This window comes from Mustelus asterias, chromosome 11 (assembly GCF_964213995.1).
Source record: "Mustelus asterias chromosome 11, sMusAst1.hap1.1, whole genome shotgun sequence".
Taxonomy (NCBI): domain Eukaryota; kingdom Metazoa; phylum Chordata; class Chondrichthyes; order Carcharhiniformes; family Triakidae; genus Mustelus; species Mustelus asterias.
This window is the reverse complement of record NC_135811.1, coordinates 58,010,605-58,030,858: the sequence shown is the minus strand read 5'-3', so window position 1 is coordinate 58,030,858 and position 20,254 is coordinate 58,010,605. Positions and strand designations below refer to the sequence as shown.

The 20,254-nt window shown below is 43.3% G+C and overlaps 1 protein-coding gene across 3 annotated transcripts in view; it reads right to left on the bottom strand.

The window, feature by feature from the left end:
* Positions 1–442: 442 nt before the first annotated feature.
* The window catches only part of slc22a15 (solute carrier family 22 member 15), a 119,460-nt gene continuing 99,648 nt past the window's right edge, over positions 443–20,254 (bottom strand). For all 3 annotated transcript variants that reach the window (XM_078223642.1, XM_078223644.1, XM_078223643.1), the window contains 3 exons: positions 14,423–14,495; positions 6,919–7,083; positions 443–4,585 (listed from right to left, as the gene is read on the bottom strand). In XM_078223642.1, the coding sequence (XP_078079768.1) occupies positions 4,553–4,585; positions 6,919–7,083; positions 14,423–14,495 (271 nt within the window). In that variant the 3' untranslated portion in view covers positions 443–4,552. The remainder of the gene's footprint in view (positions 4,586–6,918; positions 7,084–14,422; positions 14,496–20,254) is intronic.

The following is a 20,254-nucleotide window of genomic DNA, read 5'->3' as shown; positions in this document are numbered from 1 at the left end:
TCAAAGAAAAATAAATAGTTCTCCCCAGTGACATGGACAAATTTTACCCCACAACTAAAATCAATGAAATAGATTATCGGCTCATTGTCACATTGCTGTTTGTGGGATATTGCTGTGTGCAAACTGGCTGCCTCATTGTCTATATTATACTTCAAACATATTTCATTATTTGTAAAGCACTTTGGAACGCCCTGTGTCATTAAAAGCAGTATATAAGTGCAAGGTCTCCCTTGCTTTTATCGATCATCCAACCTCAATGAAAATTATTGTGTGATTTTCTATAAATCTAAACTACATCCACAGCAGCGTTCCAAATCATAACTAAGTCATGCACTTATCATCATTATGCACAAGTTACATATTCAAATTCAGAACAAGAGTTTGTCCTTTGAAAAAACTGACACAATGAATAATGAGAAAAAAAGTGAACGTAACAGCAGCTCAGGGGATATTTTTTATTATATTTGGTGTCGCGTTTCGTGATACAGTTACACAACATGGCAGGTCTTTGCCGTGTAAAAATGAAGTACAATGCAGTCTGGTTAACTGACTCCAAGCTCACAAAACTGGTGTGTGAGGATGTCACATTTGTGAGAAACAATCAAACAAAAATAAAACACACAATAGCTTTGACACAGAAGGACATGAAATCGTCAGATCATTGAAAGTATTAGTGACGGCAGCGACAGAGAAATGGTCAGCTTGCTGACGGACAGGATCTATGGGGAGCCAATTTTACACCCAAGCAGCCAGTTGAAAATCCACCTCGACCCTATTGCAAGGCTCTGGGTTGTTGCTAGTCAGGGATGTGGCGATGTCTTTGTTGCTTGGTTTGGTTGTCTCCCTTGCTCTGCCTCACAGACCCCAGGCAAGGAACAAAAAATGACAACCCACATTCTGAGCACAGGGCCCAGTGCAGTATACACACAGTGTTACTGTTTCTACACAGTTTTACATGACAGAGATAAATGGTTAACCGCTGATGGAGTGGAATGCTCTCTGGACGTACTTCACGTTTGAACTCAAGGTGCCGAACGACGCAGGGAAACCTCCCGCTTCCCTCGAATGACATTTTTTTTTTGCTTTCAGCTCCTAAGTGGATACTGAAACAAGCATGATTGCAGCAATAGATTTATTACTGAAGCAGATATCTGCAAAATCACATTAAAATAAGAAAACACTGCCTATTTCCCCCTTTTCTCCTAATGTAATTGCCCCAAACTTGACATCATGTTCCATTCTATTAATTCCAGCCTGATTCTTCTTCTTGCTTTGGCACCAGTTTCCTCCCTATGCCCCTCTCTCCAATCCTGGAGAGGCTGCCCCTTGAACTACAGTGTTATCAGATCCAGCAGCCTTCCACTTCTTTACCTCAGTAGATCTGAAGAAAATATTACTACTGAGTCACTTTAAAGAACTCAGCAATGGCCAGCGATTCAGTCATGAATGCCTTCACAGTTGAGCCTAATTCACTGCCACATCCAATGTACCTTCATGAATTTTTCAATGGAAGTCACTGGATAGCAATCAGGATCAGGAACCATAGCTAATTCCCCCCTTCCTAGAACATGTGTCGCTTCCTATTGTTCCACCGGCTGGTATCAGCTCTATTAACTCAGGCTGAGATCTTCCACTCTCAATCTTCCTTTCCGCATTATATTCCTACTATTTTGGAGTTTAATATCTTATCCTCTTTTACACGTTCTCATTGTCTCTATTCAAGATCACTGTGACTTTTTAAAATAAAATTAGAAAGGTTCTCGTCACAGAAATCCCACAGAATCTATTCCTGATAACTCAAAGTCTTTGCTGTGCTTTACAAAACTGGATAAACTGTGGGCTACATAAAAAAAAACAAAAAAAAGCCAATATGCAATGGGAATGACACAGCAAGCAAGGAATCTGGTGCATAAATACTGAATAATCAGTCAGATTCAATGAAGCAGCTTTGAATAACGAGTAGACTGTATCTGCGTCAACACACAGCTTCCCTTCAAATTAACTGGGTCATTCTGCAGGACTTGGGTTTGGTCACCAGTTCCACATGAGGAGTGGGAGGAAATTCTAGTCAACAGATCATCCTACCAGAGTTCATGAGGTGTTTGAGGTGGTGTGGGGATGGGGGGGAAGTGTGAAAGGAGTGGAGGTGCAGGGGGAGAAATGGAGTTTGATCACTGGATCCACTTGCCAGAGTTAGGACATAGGGGAGTTTGGTCATTGTATCCAGAGCCAGAATCCGGGAAATTTGGTCACTAAATCCAGTCAGAATTTGGGGGGCTTGGTGACTAGTCTAGAGTCGGGATGAGGGGGAAGGGGGGGTGAGGGTGAGTTTTGTCACTGGATCCAGAATATGGGTGAGTTTAGTCACTGGATCCAGAGTGTGGGAGTGTTTGATCACTGGATCCAGAGTGTGGGAGAGTTTGGTCACTGGATCCAGAGTCTGAGGGGGTTTGGTCACTGGATCCAGAGTCTGAGGGAGTCTGGTCACTGGATCCAGAGTGTGGGGGAGTCTGGTCACTGGATCCAGAGTGTGGGGGAGTCTGGTCACTGGATCCAGAGTGTGGGGGAGTCTGGTCACTGGATCCAGAGTGTGGGGGAGTCTGGTCACTGGATCCAGAGTGTGGGGGAGTCTGGTCACTGGATCCAGAGTGTGGGGGAGTCTGGTCACTGGATCCAGAGTGTGGGGGAGTCTGGTCACTGGATCCAGAGTGTGGGGGAGTCTGGTCACTGGATCCAGAGTGTGGGGGAGTCTGGTCACTGGATCCAGAGTGTGGGGGAGTCTGGTCACTGGATCCAGAGTGTGGGGGAGTCTGGTCACTGGATCCAGAGTGTGGGGGAGTCTGGTCACTGGATCCAGAGTGTGGGGGAGTCTGGTCACTGGATCCAGAGTGTGGGGGAGTCTGGTCACTGGATCCAGAGTGTGGGGGACTTTGGTCACTGGATCCAGAGTGTGGGGGACTTTGGTCACTGGATCCAGAGTGTGGGGGACTTTGGTCACTGGATCCAGAGTTGGGAGCAGGGGGAGTTTGGCCATTGGGTCTCAGCAAATCTCAAACAGAGAATCTGAAATATTTTACAATGCATCATGGGCAGTACATGCAAGATCAGATTAGGCCTTTCTTTCTGTATAAATAATTCCCTGTCATCTGTGCACATCTGTTGGTTGTGGACCAATCATTATCTATTTTCCGCCAAACCTCAGAATACAACACAGAGAATGGGAGCAGAGGAATGAAATGTCTTCAGTCAAATCACAGGCAACATTGAAGGGAATCAGCATCCTGTCACAGGACGATGTCATTCAACTGCAGTTAAATGCTGCAGGATAAATAAGTTTCTAGAATAAATTCTGGAAAATCTCAGCAGGTCCACTTCAAGTCCAGATCATCTGGATTCGAAACGTCAGCCCTTTTCTCTCCTTACAGATGCTGCCAGACCTGCTGAGATTTTCCAGCATTTTCTCTTTTGATTTCAGATTCCAGCATCCGCAGTAATTTGCTTTTTTTCTAGAATAAATACTGCACATAAAATGTGGACCATTAGCAAAGCTATTAAAATATAATTGACAACTAAAGAGGCAGCCATGCAAAGATATCACAAGTTAGTGTGCACAGTCCACTGAAGACAAAGTGTAAGAACACACAGCCGGAAATATGGACGGTTTGTGGTTCCAGAGATGAAATAATAGTTGAAAAGATTTAAGGTTAACGATCAATAATTGATAGTTTACAGATTTACATCCTGCCTCTGTTGAAAATGATAGAACAATAAGTTATTAGAATTGGAAGTCACAGTCCAATCGTGTGATGTGACACCACTTTTGAGAGGAATGAGTAAAATGCTAAGACACATATTGCACCTGTAAGCGTAAGTAATTTTATCCAAGGAGGTTCTTCTACCAACTACAAAAGACTTCTTAATACAAAAGTGCAAGACTGAAACAGAGCAGAATAAAGGGAAAACTGTGATCCTTAAAAAGTGGTCCTTGAAGAAATAACAAGTGTCAAGAGACTCTTAAGAGAGGTAAGTATGTCCAATATATACAAGACTCTCCACTATAATGCACGTTGTATTAAAAAGCTTAGTGGAGCTCAGCTCCCAGGTTTTTGAAGTCATATTTTATGTTAAAAGTCATAACTTGGCTCCTAAGAACTTATGAAAGTGAAGAAACGACATCCTTCAGGTAATGCAACAGTATTATACATTAGACGGCAGGTCACAAAGGTATAAAATACTTGCTAAACTGTACAATTAGAAATGTAAACAATTGGAATTCTCAGTTCCTTGTTATCCAACAAAGGCAATAACTGAGGTCAATCTTTCTAGCTTAAATAAGTCTTTTCTTAGCCAACAGCTGCACGTGTGTCAACTTGAACAGCCAGCTAATCTTAAAATGTACCATTTCCAAGTCTCTTTGAACTAGGTACATAACCTCTTGTAGCATCTCCTACAATTTCCCCTTGCAACTCTGAGGCTTCATCTGAAAACACTGTCTTTACATCCGTTGGATCATCCTTTCAGTCTGAGTGGTTCTTTGCTAAGTCTCCGATCTTCATGACTGAGTGCTTTCCTGTGATTCAACTTTCTGTCAAAATAATGGGAAATGTACCAACAAATCAAATATTAAAAAGTTTAAAATTATTGATATGCACAACGTGCATTCATATAGCATTTTTAACATTGTAAAACATCCCAAGGTGCTTCACAGGAATAGGACAGGAAAGACATTTGACATCAAACCACAAAAAAAATATTACAGGTGACAAAAAAAATAGGTTTTAAGGAATGAGAACGGGGGAAAGAAGGAGAGAGGTAGATAGGGTCAGGGAGGGAATTTCAGAGCTCAGGACAGGGCCACCCAATGGTGGAGCAAAGTAAATCAAAGATGTGTAAGAAACCAGAATAGGAGGAGTGCAGGGATCTCAAAGGAGAGCTAGAGGGTACAGATATAAGGAGGGCACCACTGTGGAGGGATTTGAACACAAGGGGCAGAATTGTCCCAAAAGAAAAAATGGAGTAAATCACGCTGGTTTTTTTCAGTAGGAGTTCAGAGAAGAATCTCCCACACACTGTGCTGAGTGCACCAGCGTGATTCACTCCAGAAATCAGGGCACAGGGCCTATTCCCACAGGAGAAGACAGCAGCATAGCACTGAGTGGGCCACTGCGCATGCGCCAATCTGTCAGCGCTGAGATCGGCACATGCACAGTGGCCCCTGTCTGCACCCCACCCCCAAATCCCCGATTGCTGGCCCCCCTCCCTCTGCTCGATCCCAAAATGCAGAGGGGCAGTGGGACCCCCCCCCCCCACCCCCACCAATCACCCCCATCAGGCCCTGCCCCTATTAGGCCTCACCCCATTGGCACTGCACCATGCCTAATGGGCAGTACCAGTGAGCCTAGGCTAGGACTGCCAGGGTGTCAATGCCCAGGGGGCACCGCACCCCTGCACGCGACCCTCTGGATGGCCCTGATTGCCCCTCCCTTCACTCCATGGAATCCCTACAGTTCAGGAGGCCATTCGGCCCATCGTGTCTGCACCGACCACCATCCCACCCAGCCCCTATCCCTGTAGCCCCACAAATTTACTCTGCTAGTCCCCTGACACTAAGTGGCAACTTAGCATGGCCAGTCAACCTGATCTGCATATCTTTGGACTTATTTAAAATATATGTAAATGTTTATTTAAATAATTTATGCGGTTCTCTATCAATTTCTGGTGCGGGGCTGAAGGCGCCAGAAATCCAGCGCTGGGAGACACTATTGAAGTGGGACGCCCAGCATGGATCCCATGGATTGGGCACCGCTGGAATCTCCCAGCCCGCTGCGCTAAAAAATTAGCCCAGCGGGATGGAAGAATCGCCCCGAAGGAATTGAATTATAAAATGGTGGCATTGCTGTGGATGGGGAACCAACATTCACAGAGGAGGTGGCTCAACGGGACTTACTGCAAGTCAGGATACAGGCAAACAGAATGGGAAAGCCAATATGTAATCAACAATAGTATGAAAATTTAGTTTGAATTTTAATTTAAATGTCAGGGAACAGTGAAATCTTGACATTATTGAAAGGGAAAACCTGCCAAAATCAGATTTCAATGAATGTCACGAAAGCCTTTAATATACTGTTCAAACATTTTGCAATTACATGCATGAGTAAATAGTGAAGTCGAGTTTCTTCTTTGGGCACAATTGGCAATCAGGGCACAAATTGTCTTCAAAAGTACACTAGTTTTCATTTTTGAATTTTATGCTCAAACTAACGCTGAAATTTGTGTAATTTATATAACAGCGAAGATAACATCTTCTGTAGGCCTGTGCAATCGAGGAGCATTTCAGAATATAATTGTCCTTTCATTTCACATCCAAAATATTCATTGATGTATTTAAAAATGGTAACCTGTGCAATTTTATAAATACAGCTAAAGAGAGGTTTATCACCAAAAACATAAGGATTTTTAACAACAATCTCAAATCCATAATCTGTGACCAATACAATTTTAAATCATTTGAAATTACTTTAAAACACTATAGTGTCATTTACATCCAAGAGTCAGTTTCTAAGTTTTTGCTTTAACATTTAAAAGTTTTTTTAAAATCTCACTGATGTCCTTGTTCCTAATTTTAAAAGCCTCTAAAGCACCCTTAAAGGCAATGAGGGGAAACCCAGCCTGGTGATTAATTTGATTTTGGGCGTGACTAGCTTTATAGGAAGAGTCAGTTTCCAGCACACCATTTTTCAAAACAGTGTCAAAAACCACAGAAATCCATATCCACCGGATATAACCCACACTTGAAATTTGGTCATTGGTCCTTTGTTGAGAATATGAACAGATTAGATCCAGAGGCAGCAAGGGAAAAAAACCTCAATTTCATCAAAAGTTTGACAAAAAGAGACACAATTATAAACTTGAACTCACCTTTTTCCTTTTATCCTCAAGTCTCTGGTAGGCTGAAGTGTGAAGATCCTCTATTGACTCTGCAATTGGTTTATTTAATGTTTCTGGAAGGAGGAGTCCAAGAAATCCTCCTGACATTCCAGCAATCCCAAACACAATGAACGGCATAGATGGATTCAGAGACCTCTGTAACACAAGAAACCTCAGCTCAATATACACTTGAATGCACAGTGTTAAGGAAAGACAGGAATAAAGGGACAGGGGTAGACCATTTAGTCCCTCAAGTATGTTCTGCCATTTGGTGAGATCATGGGTTATCTGTGACCTAACTCCTTATGTTTTCAACAAAAATCTATCAAATTCATATTTAAAACTGACAACTGATCGTACATCAGTTGCCATTTGCAATTTGCAAGAGAATTCCAAACTCCTACCACCTGTTGGGCAGGATGTAATGGGTGCTTGCATGGAAAGGTGCTGTAAGAAAAGGAGGGGTTGGGTTTGACTAGTGATGGAACAGAGTGTCAAGGAGGGATCAGTGTTAAGAAAGTTATGAGCGAGTGTTGTAAGCAGGAAAGCAAATGGTCTTTGCAAGGGGATTGGAGGACAAGAATAAGGAAGTCTTGCTAGAATTGGGCAGGGCTTTCATTAGAGCACGCTTTTTGTATTGTGCATTGTTATAGTATCCATATCGAAAGACATGGTTACAGGGATGGCAGTCTTCTTCTTTGGTGATCACTCGCTAACAAGTATGATTGTCCACCTAAGAAACTGTGTTATTAGTCATGGGTTCGGTGGGTCCTTGCATGGCTGATGAGCCCAATCGAGCCACATCTTCGACCTCACACTTGGCAGGTGTTGCCTTCGGTTCTTGGACTTCAGATCACTGCAATTATTTTCTCAGGCTCCTTTTCTGGGCCTCCACTTGCCGTTGTCTGTCCTTGAAGAATTGTGAACCTTCAAATCAGGAGGTTTCTCCAAGTAGATTTCTTCTGAGCAAGGGTCGCCCAAGCGATGACGTCCATGTTGTATTTCTTGAGGTAAGCCTTCAGGGTGTCTTTGGAGCATTTCCTTTGTCCTCCTCATGTTCAGGAGCCTTCCTTGAGCTGGACTACAAGATGATTTGTTTTGGCAGTCGACACTCTGACATCCTAAGCACATGGATGGGCCAGTGGAGTTGGTTTGGGATGATCATGGCCTCGATGCAGGTGCTCTTGGCTCTTTCAAGGACACAGATGTCAGTGCGCCTGTCTGATACGGAGAATCCATACCAGACAGCGCTGTTGGTGCCTTACCAGGGCCTTGAGGTGGGGTCTGTATGTAGTCAAGTTTCTGAGCTGTATAGAAGAGTTGGGGAGACGACTGCCTTGTACACGAGGATCTTGGTATTAGCCTGGATGTCGCGGTCGTCAAACTCTTATGACTTCAGGTGTCCGAAGGCGGCGCTTGCAAATTGGATACAATGTTAGACCTCTGCATCGATGTCAGCGTTAGATGAGAGGTGGCTCCCCAGGTAGGGGCAATGTTCCACATTTGAATTTCTCCATTGATCTTGATGGAGGGAGATACTAGATCTTACCCTGGGGAGAGTTGAAAAAGGACTTGAGTCTTGAGTTTGAGGCTGAGGCCAATTCTTCAGCACCCTTCACTGAAAGTGTCAAGATTGACTTGGACATTCTTTTCTGAGAGAGTGGAGATGGCAATTTCATCACATACTGAAGTTCCACAAGTGACGTCAATGTCATTTTCTGCATAGATTTTAACCGGTTGAGGTTGAAAGGTTTTCCTTCCATCCTGGAGATGTCCACTCAACTGGGAAGCTTATTCTTGACAAGGTGAAGGATGGTGGCAATGAATATGGGGAAACGGGTGGGGGCGATGACACATCTCTGCTTGACTCTAGTCTTGACCTCGAAGGTTCCAGGCTTATTTCCGTTGGTGAGGACGGTGACCATCATTGTCCTGTCATGGAGGAGTTGGAAGATGCTGATGAATTTCTCTGAACAGCCTTCCTTTGACAGGGACTTCCATAGTACCTCCCGGTTGACTGAGTCAACAACATTGGTCAGATCAATGAAGGCCATATAGAAGTGGTTGACGATGCTCCTGGCATCTCTCAAAGTTGTCGAGCAGTGAAAATCATGTCTGCCGTTCCATATTTGGTCGCAAGACACACTTGCTTTCCGGAAAGATTACTTCAGAGACTGGGACAAATGGCTAGCAAGCATTTGGGTGATGATCTTCCCGGCGATGGAGAGTAGGGAGATTCCTCGGCAGTTCCCAAAGTCCACTTTGTCTTCTTGAAGATGGTGGTGATGACGGCATCCCTGAGGTCAGCTGGAATGTATTCTCTGTCCCAGATTTTCAGGAACAGTGGACAGTGATGACGGGTGATCTCCTCTTCTCCAAGTTTGAAAATCTCCACTGAAATCCCACCCACTCCTGCGGCTTTTCCACTCTTCACATTTCATGGCAGCTTCGAATCGTCCATGGTTGGTAGAAGCCCAAGGTCATCTTTGATGGGGAGTTGGAGGTTTCCTCAAATATGTTCTGATATGACTGTTTCACGGTTTATGAGCTTTTTCTCTCCATCAAAGTGGTGGATTCTAGTAGGTGCCTGGTGCAGGACATCTTCTAATGTGGGTCTGCTGTTACACATCAGCAGAGACACAGTCCTTGACAGACTGGTCCAGTTTCAGCTGCAAGGGACCCTCAACAATTGGGGATCTCCCTACTACTACAGCCTTCTTCTGTCGTTGCAGCCCTTGATATCATACAAGCATCTTCCGCATGATCCACCAATGAGCACTGGTTTTGGATTGTGTTTTGTCTGGATCCTCCCCTCCAGCCTCACCATTATGGGTGACCGAACCTAGAGTTTAAGACTCCCAACAGCATCGCTCTCAGGTTCAACATCCACCACGGCAAGGTGGCAGACCAAGGAAAGGAATGGAAAGCAGTACAGTGAAGTTCCTGGGGTGAGAATAAATTGGGCCTATATTCTCGAGTTTAAAAGGATGTGAGCTAATCTCATTGAAACATACAACATTTTGAAGGGGCAAACAGAGCTTGTTTCCCCTAGCTGGGGAATCTAAAACAAAGGGGCACAATCTCAGGTTAAAGGACTGTGATAAAATTATTATTTTTTAATCCAGAGTTGTGGATCTTTGGAATTCTCTATCCAAGGATTATTGATACTCCATCCTTAATGGTATATTCAACACTGGGATAGATTGTTGGTCTCCCTGGGAATCAAAGGATGGGGAGCCAAGTGGAATTGAGACAAAAGATCACCCATGATGGTACTGAATGAGGGATCAGGTCCGAGGAGCCTTATAGTCCACTCCTGCTCCTATTTCTTGTGGTAAATTTCTCCAGTTGTGATCTATCCAGGGTTTTAAATGGTTGAAGCAAGACTTCTAACTCCTGCATTCTAGTCATCTTGGTATAAAGACATTCCATTAACCTTTTAAATTATTTTCTGTATCTGTTCATGATATTTTAATGATCCATGTACCAAGATCAACAATTTTCTTGGGACCTCCAACGCTTTTAGATTTTCACCATTTAGAAAGTGTTCTGTTCTATCATTTTTAGATCCAAGTGGACAACCTCACATTTGCCTAAATTGAAGTCTATTTAATACAGTTTTACCCGATTGACATCTCTTTGTAATCTGACGTTTCCATCGACACTTTTACTATCTATCTTGTGTCACTGGCAAGTCTGGGTGACTTTCTAACCCAACATCTAAGTTAATAATGAATGGAGTTATTAGTTGAAACAGATTGTGGGAAACACGGTCAGACCCTGCAATCCAAGTACTGGCCCATCATCACTAATCTATCGCCCGCCATTCAGTCAATTTCCAAACCAAGGCAATAATTTATCCTCAATTCCCATGAGCTTCTAGTCCAACTAATAGCTTCTTATGAGGTTTCTGGAAATCCATGTAAGTAACACCAATAGGCATTCTGCAGCCACTATTCTGTCATTTCTCCAAATAAATTCAATCAGGTACCGCATGGTAGGTTGTTGCATAAAGTTAAATCTCACGGGATCCAGGATGAGGTATCTAAATGGATACAAAATTGGCTTCTTGACAGAAGCCAGAGGGTGGCTGGAGAGAGTTGTTTTTTCAAACTGGAGGCCTTTGACCAGCGGTGTGCCTCAGGGATCAGTGCTGGGCCCACTGTTATTTGTCATTTATATTAATGATTTGGATGAGAATATAGGGAGCATGGTTAGTAAGTTTGCAGATGACATCAAGATTGGTGGCATAGTGGACAGTGAAGAAAATTATCTCCAATTGCAACGGGATCTTGATCAATTGGGCCAGTGGGCTGACGAATGGCAGATGGAGTTTAATTTAGACAAATGCGAGGTAGATGCATTTTGGTAGATTGAACCAGGGCAGGACTTACTCAGTTAATGGTAGCGCGTTGGGGAGAGTTACAGAACAAAGAGATCTAGGGGTACATGTTCATAGCTCCTTGAAAGTGGAGTCACAGGTGGACAGAGTGGTGAAGAAGGCATTCGGCATGCTTGGTTTCATCGGTCAGAACATTGAATACAAGAGTTGGGACGTCTTGTTGAAGTTGTACAAAACATTGGTCAGGCCACACTTGGAATACTGTGTGCAATTCTGGTCACCCTATTATAGAAAGGATATTATTAAACTAGAAAGAGTGCAGAAAAGATTTACTAGGATGCTACTGGGACTTGATGGATTGAGTTATAAGGAGGGGCTGAAAAGACTGGGACTTTTTTCTCTGGAACGTAGGAGGCTGAGGGGTGACCTTATAGAGGTCTATAAAATAATGAGGGACATAGACAAGGTAGATAGTCAATATCTTTTCCCAAAGGTAGGGGAGTCTAAAACTAGACGACATAGGTTTAAGTTGAGAGGGGAGAGATACAAAAGTGTCCAGAGGGGCAGTTTTTTCACACAGAGGGTGGAGTGTCTGGAACAAGCTGCCAGAGGTAGTAGTAGAGGCGGGTACAATTTTATCTTTTAAAAAGCATTTAGATAGTTACATGGATACAATGGGTATAGAGGGATATGGGCCAAATGCGGGCAATTGGGATAGCTTTAAAAAAAAAGGGCGGCATGGACAAGTTGGGCCGAAGGGCCTGTTTCCACGCTGTAAACCTCTATGACTCTATGAGGTTCATCAGGCATGACCTACCTTTTACAAATCCATGATGGTTCTCTCTGATTGGAAGAAAAGTTTCAAGGTATTCAGTCACCCTACCCCTAACTGCAAACTCTAGCAATTTCCTGACATCAGATGGTTGGTTACCTAGTCTATAATTCCCTGGTTTCCCTGTCACTTTTCTCAAAAAGCAGAGGGCAGCACAGTGGTTAGCACTGCTGCCTCTCAGCTCCAGGGACCCGGGTTCAATTCCTGGCTTGGGTCACTGTCTGTGCGGAGTTTGCACATTCTCCCCATGTCTCCGTAGGTTCTCTCTGGGTGCTCCGGTTTCCTCCCACAATCCAACGGTGTGCAGGTTAGGTTAACTGACCATGCTAAATTGACCCTTAGTGTCAGGGGGACTAGCAGAATACATATGTGGGGTACAGGGATCGGGCCTGGGTGGGATTGTTGACGATGCAAGCTGGATGGGCCGAATGGCCTCCTTCTGCACTGTAGGGATTCTATGAGTCAATGATTCTATGAGTGGTATGAGTAATTTTGCAATCTAAAGAAATGGTTTCCAAATAGAGATAACTTTTGAAGGTTATAATTCAGGCATCTGCAACTTTCTCACTTACTTCCTTTGAAACCCAGGGATAGAAAGCATCTGGTCCTGGGATTGAGACTTAATGAATGGAAACATGCTGAAGGTCACAGCTGCTACAGTATTGTTTACCAGATCACTTTGTATGATATAATTGAGAAATGATTCTAACATTAATGCTTTAAAGGGGATGTTCCTCAAACAGTGCAACAATGAAATATTACATCAGTGGTGTTATAAAGATCTTTACAAAAAGGATTGAACCAGTGATCACAAAAAGTATCATTTGATCACAGGACAAGCATTTAGCAACTTCCTATCCAACAGCACTGGTCAGGGACACATTGCTGAGAGGAGAGGGGGCCTTCCACAGATAGTAGCCTAATTAATAAGCAACACTGCCATGAATCCAAGACTTTTCTTTTTAAATTTAACAGCAATTGAGAATGATTACATCGGAATAAATCTGCTCTCAAACATCAAGTGCTCAAGTTCACTCAAGCTGTTTATCATGTTATCCAAACCGCTTGAGATTTACACTAAATTACATTGTCTGATTAAACAGCATTTAACGCACAACAATTAACTTTGCCTGGTTTTAATAGATCTTCAGTAAATAAGAAAACTGTATCAGAGTGGTGCACCTCACAAAATGTCTGTGAAATCACTCTGGCATAAATGGGTATGAACACAATGCATTTATTTGCAAATTCACCATCAGAGAATTACAGAAACCTACAAGAGACCATTTAGCCTATTGTGTCTGCACCAACTCTTTGAAATAGATGTCCATTAATCCCATTCCTTTTCTTTGTCCCAATAGCCTTGCAAGTTTTTCCTTTTCAAGTATTAATCCAATTCCCTTTTCAAACCTACAACATTTCAGGTAGCACATTCTGACTCTCAACAACCTTCTGTATTGTATAAAAATTCCATTTTTCGCTGCTGGTTCTTTTAATCATAGACTCCCTGCAGTGCAGAAAGAGGCCATCCGACCCATCGAGTCTGCACTGACACTCCAAAAGAGCATTCACTCAGGCCCTCCCCTATCACTGTAATCCCACACATTTGCCATGGCTAATTCACCTAACCTACACATCTTTGGACATTAAGAGGCAATTTAGCAATTAAATCAGTAAAGTTTATTCATTAGTGTCACAAGTAGGCTTACATTAACATTGCAATGAAGTCATTGTGAAAATCCCCTAGTCACCACACTCCAGCGCCTGTACAGGTACACTGAGGGAGAATTTAGCATGGCCAATGTATCTAACCAGTCTTTCAGACTGAGAGAGGAAACCGGAACACCCGGAGGAAATCCACGCAGAACATGGAGAACATGCAGACTCCGCATAGACAGTGACCCAAGCTGGGAATCAAATGCAGGTCCCTGGCGCGGTACCTTCTGATTATCAATTCTCCTGGAGCGGAAACAACTTCTCCCCAACTATACTATCAAAGTCATTTGTAATTTTGAGCACCTCTATCAAATCTCCCTTTAATCTGTTCCACCCTAACAAGAACAATCCCAACTTCTCTATAGCATCTCCACATACCAGAAGTCCCTCATTCTTAATACCATTCCAGTAAATCTCCTCTGCCACCCTCCCTCAGACCTTGACGTCCTTCCTAAAGCGTAGTGTCCAGGATTAGACACAATAGTCCAGCTGAGGCCACTTATTTCAAAATAAATTTCATACAACTGAGCTGAATGCCCAAACGCTGATATTCCACACAGTAAGGCCAATCTAAGGGGGGGGCAGGGAAGCAAGTTGAGACTAACCAGAGATGGTACAAATGGAGCCAGAATCCCACCGATTCTGCATGACATTGAGCAGATTCCTAATCCGGCATTCCTGTATGAAAAAAAACACACCAATTCAGTGCAGGTTAAAAATTAAACTCCACAGAGTTTCAGAGGTCAATCACATATCAGATAGTATAAAGCACTGCCCTCCCCGACAGGCAAAATCTTACAACCTGGAAGGTAAGACATCAATTTTCCAGCGTTAAGAATCTGACGCAATAGAAATCTGATCAGAATTTATATTTCTGAACACGCACAGATACTTACTGCAGGTACATATTTCAAACATTTAGCTTTCGTTCTCTGTATGAAAATTAACTAAACCACTCCCCACCCCCCCCCCCCCCCCCCACTCCCCCCACCGAACCTGGACATTATAGATTGGATTTCCTGGTAATTCAAAATGAGAATGCCTCCCCCGCCCTCCCACCTCATATTGCCTCTTCACGCACTCGGGATACATATAAGGACTCCTCCTGAATTACTGCATTCTCTAACTAGCATTATTCCCTCTTTAACAAGTCCTTCCTCACCATCAATCACACAAAGAAATATTAAAGACAGACAGATAGGTCAACCAATGGGTAATATGAATGCAATAATCTGGATAAATTGGACCTCAGGAAAGAAATTATCAGTGAAACCTGATCTACAAGAGCTGTTGCTTAAAAATTTATTCATCACAATCAAGGAAAAGTATGAGTGGGAACCGGATTGCTATTTTGAATCCTCCCCTCCTTTCCCCTCCTTCCCCCCCTGGGAAGGAGGGGAAAATGTAGTCTGCTATATGAAGGATACCTATAAGGGTGAATTCGGCAACTCTGTGACCCCTTACTGCTCAAAGGGAAGTATTAGTGCCAAGGTGATTCAGTCCATTCTAAGATTCTTTGAACATGGCGCTTTCTACCCCTTTGCTGATGGGATGATGGGGTCGACAAATTGCTCCTTTAATTCCCATCCTACTCCCCAAATGGAGAAGCCACTGAGAGTGGGAAAAATAAACATCACCAGAACGTTCCATCGTAACCATTAATGAAAGTTCTGTCCACAAGTGCAAGCGAGCCAGTCTTACTTAATTTTCCTGTTAATATTTTCTGTAGAATTGTGGGAAACACTGCTTTCTTGTAGCACACAACCTGGATTGCAAGTGCAGCTGAACACCTGGTTTCCAACTCCAAGTTATTCAGAATGGTTGGTGGAGGCAACATGATGCTATTGCTGAGCCGTTTCAGAAGCAAAACACCCCAATCACTCTGGGACATGCCTGTCCTCAGTTCCTACTTCTCATGCCTCTGTAAACGAAGCAGATGATTGAATTTCTTAAGAAATAATCTTACCTGTTTACTACTTTGCTCCACTCATCTGTTTGATGAGGTGGAAGCAGTGCATATATTAAATGTTTAAGAATCAAACCAGCTTGTACTTAATGCAAATTTGGTCACTCTACAATGATCTTGCTACTTCAATGGATAAGGAAATCTGTGTTGTCTAACAGTGGGGTAAACGTGGTGTAGGAATGTGGGTTCACATGAACAGTGTACCTAGTTACCATGGTCTATCTGTTTGATGGGTTCAAACAGTGTTCTTCTGAACAGGGACACATTATGAAACAGGTCAAAGAGAAGAATGGGGAGTTGAAGCAATGTACAAGGTTCATTCATTCTTGTCCACAGATGATGGTCTGGTCACTGTGTTTATAGTAATAAAGTGATTAAAAGAGCTTAAATGTATCATGTGAGCATGGTAACAGAATGATTAGGGGTATGTATGCCTGAAAGGGCGGCATGGTAGCACAGTGGTTAGCACTGCTGCTTCACAGCTCCAGGGACCTGGGTTCGATTCCCGGCTTAGGTCACTGTCTGTGTGGAGTTTTGCACATTCTCCTCATGTCTGAGTGGGTTTCCTCCGGGTGCTCCGGTTTCCTCCCACAGTCCAAAGATGTGCGGGTTCGGTTGATTGGCCATGCTAAATTTGCCCCTTAGTGTCCTGAGATGCGTAGGTTAGAGGGATTAGTCGGTAAAATATGTAAGGATATGGGGGTAGGGCCTGGGTGGGATTGTGGTCGGTGCAGACTCGATGGGCCGAATGGCCTCTTTCTGCACTGTAGGGTTTCTATGATTCTATGAGAGAATCCTCAGGCATTCATACTGGCTTTTCTGATGTCACTCTACATGCCTTTTGATGTACTGTGATTTACTGGCAGTGTGAATGGGAACACAGAAATCGAAGGCAGAATTGCTTTAATAGTTTTTAGTGAACCATTGTATGTTGCAATCACGCTGGATTGTAGAGTACAACATATCTGGCTGCTCATGTTGTATTGTTTAATATGTGCTCATTAAAGACCTGATTCTCTATTGTTACGACTGATGCCTGTGTACCCTGGTGTTTAAATTAACGCCTACAAATTAGAAGGAGAAAGCAGTAAATCTCCACTAATCAACAGACTACGATTCAGGGCCATGATGACCCCTTCACAGCTAAAAAAGGTGTCTTCAGTCTGTCCATGGAAAGCATCACCCAGGCATCTGTTCTCAGTAAAAGCGCTGAAACAAAATCCTAGTTGTACAATTTCCTCACTGTTAATCGAGTTCGCTGCTGCAACAAGATTAACCTCCATCTCATCAAGGAGACAGTAATCGTGCCTTTTCTAAATCTTGCAACAGATACGCCAAGATCTCAACTTTTTCTCTTTTTTCATCTTTCTTTGAGACAATTTGGGTATATCCTACATGTTCCAAATTAACAAGGAGGTTGCATTCACTTTACTGACATTGCTCTTGTTTAGTGCTGCAAACAGAAAAGGTCAGTCAGGAACAAGCCCCAAGTTTGGCTGATGCCTCCCCGGACGTCCATTCCACCCTGCCCTAAATGGGGAGTTTGCTGTTATTGAAAGGTGTCGTCTCCAAAATCTATGCTCATCCTTTCCAAAACTCTGCGTCTCAATCCCTTCAATCAAGTTTCTGTCACTGCCACTGTATTAAAACAGCCCTTAACAAATAACATCATGTAAATGTGATAAACTATTCTTCCTCATCTTTTTCAAGCTCACCTGTCTGCAGTCCTGACATGACTGGCCACACCATCCTACTCCAACACCTCTCCTCCTTTGTCTAGCACAGTGGGACTGCATTTACCACATTCCATTCTCACTTACACAGTCTTATTCAGAGAAACATCTGCAATGACTTCTCTTCCCACTTTCACACCAATACCTCTGGAATTCCCAAAGGATCTATCCTTAGATCCCTCATATTTCTCATTTACACGCTGCGCCTCGCCAACATAATTCGAAAGCAAGTCGACACATTAGCTAACGACACCTAGCTCTAACTCACGGCTATCTTTGCTAACCCCTCCACCGTTGCTGATTGCTCAAGCAGAAACTTCCTCCAACTAAACATTGCCTTCAGTCCCCAGCAAAAATTCCACTTCCGAGCCACCGATTTCATTCTTCTCCCAGGCAACTATCTTCAACTTAATCTCTATTCACAAACTTGCCATCATATTTGACCCCAGGATGATCTTCTGATTATATCCACGCTAAGACCTCCTATTTCCGCCTCTGAAACATCATCCATTTTCATCCCTGCCTTAGCCCATCTGCTTCTGAAACCCTCATCCATGCCTTTATCACTTTTAGACTATTATTCTAACATTTTCCCAGTCAGGCTCACATCTACGCCCTCCATAAACTTAAGCTTATCCAAACTGTACTGGCCTGTTTCCTACCTCACACCAAGTCCCATTCACCCATCATCTCCTTCATTAACTGATCTACTTTGGCTTCCAATCTGATTAAATTTTAAAATTATCATCCTTACTTTCAAATCCTTCCATGATCTCACCCCTTTCTATCTCTGTAACATTCTGCAGTCTATTAGCGGAATATCTAACCACCCTCAGAGCTCCAGACTTCACAACAGGAGCCAAAGGAACTTATTTCTCTTGCTTTGGTGGAAGTTTAAACAGTTGCCATTCCAATCCCTGTGATTCTGAATATCTGCAGCTGCCTACTCAAATAGTGCTCCCATAGATGACTTCTAGGTGGTCTTGGACAGTGGGTAGCATCCCTGCCTTGGAGCCAGAAGTTCTGGGTTCAAGCCCCACCCAGGACTGGATGGTGAAGGAAGGTGTGTTCATAACACAAAACAGGTTGAATATCAACTGCAAATCCTTCCTATACAGACTGATAGCGGTTGGTAATAGCGGGAGAGATTCCTGGTCAGTCACAATGGAAAAACGTTGGAGCCTTTAGCCCATCACTGTCCAGAGCTCCAACCCATAACATGCATGTGCATGCTCCCACAGAAATATGGACTTGGCGTGAACTGTGAAACATCAAAACCACCAGGTGGCCTGTCAAACCATTCCTATGAGATGTAAATCAGGTACTCAGTGGGAACTCCCAGTTTTTTGACATCAGGGTCCGAATAACATGACAGGACTCTGATTTGTATTTATATTTCTGAGTTGTCCACTTGCTTTGAGCATGCGCCTCAGCCATCTAAAAAAGCACGTGATCGAAACAGGTGGGCAAGTTTTCAGGGTGGATTTGAACGGTGTTCCCACCAGCATTTGATGTTAAAATCAACCCTATAAATTAGTTAAAAACTGCTGTAATGAATATGACAATGAGGCCCCAGGTGGCGAGACCTTTGCCTATTGGAGCAGTTTTGCCCTATATTCAAGATGTGAAAAGGCTACAAAGAGACCACAACGGCTTTAGCTTGCCAGAGCTCCACAAAGCTACAATGAGCAAGAACTGCATGGTACTTAAAAATCTACATCTGATGCATAACCTTGGTTGAAAGACTCCACAAAAAAAAGAGTACGGATATCTAAGCAATCTGATGTATTGAACTTAGCAGATGGCTGAAAGTTAATTAACGATTGACTCTTACTTCTGTCTCAACCAGCAGTTTTAGCTCCACTGTCAATTTTTCTGCTGGTTCAGAAAGGTCAAGATATTTCATCCCTTACGGCACAAACAACTTACATCCCACGTATGATACATAGTCAAGTTTCAGCTCATAGGCAGTAAAACCTGCCTGCGATAACTGACTTTCAGAGAAGTTGAATAAAAAATATTGGTAAAAGCAGATCAGATGTAACAAGTGTTATAGGAGGTAAATACTCGGAGCTAAATAATTAGTTTTCAGTTATTTGGATGGCTACTTTTGCAACTATCAGTTTTGCCACAAGTCCTATTACCTCAGTGAAACCCAGTTAGCTCTATAGTTCCTCAGACAGGAGGCCAAACAAAGGTTGCAGCATCAGCTGAAGATGGAAGCACTGTCTGACTTACAGTTTTGTGAGAGGGAGGTCATGCCTCACGAACCTGGTGGTGTTTTTTGAAGAAGTGACCAAAATGGTTGACGAAGGAAGGGCCGTGGATGTTGTCTATATGGACTTTAGTAAAGCGTTTGACAAAGTCCCTCATGGTAGGCTAGTGAAAAAGGTTGGATCCCATGGGATAAAGGGGGAGGTGGCTAGATGGGTGGAGAACTGGCTTGGTCATAGAAGACAGAGGGTGGTAGTGGAAGGGTCTTTTTCCGGCTGGAGGCCTGTGACTAGTGGTGTACCGCAGGGCTCTGTATTGGGACCTCTGCTGTTTGTGATTTATATAAATGATCTGGAAGGAGGAGTAACTGGGGTGATCAGTAAGTTTGCGGACGACACAAAACTGGCAGGACTTGCAGATAGTGAGGAACATTGTCAGAGGCTACAGAAGGATATAGATAGGCTGGAAATTTGGGCAAGGAAATGGCAGATGGAGTTCAATCCTGATAAATGCGAAGTGATGCA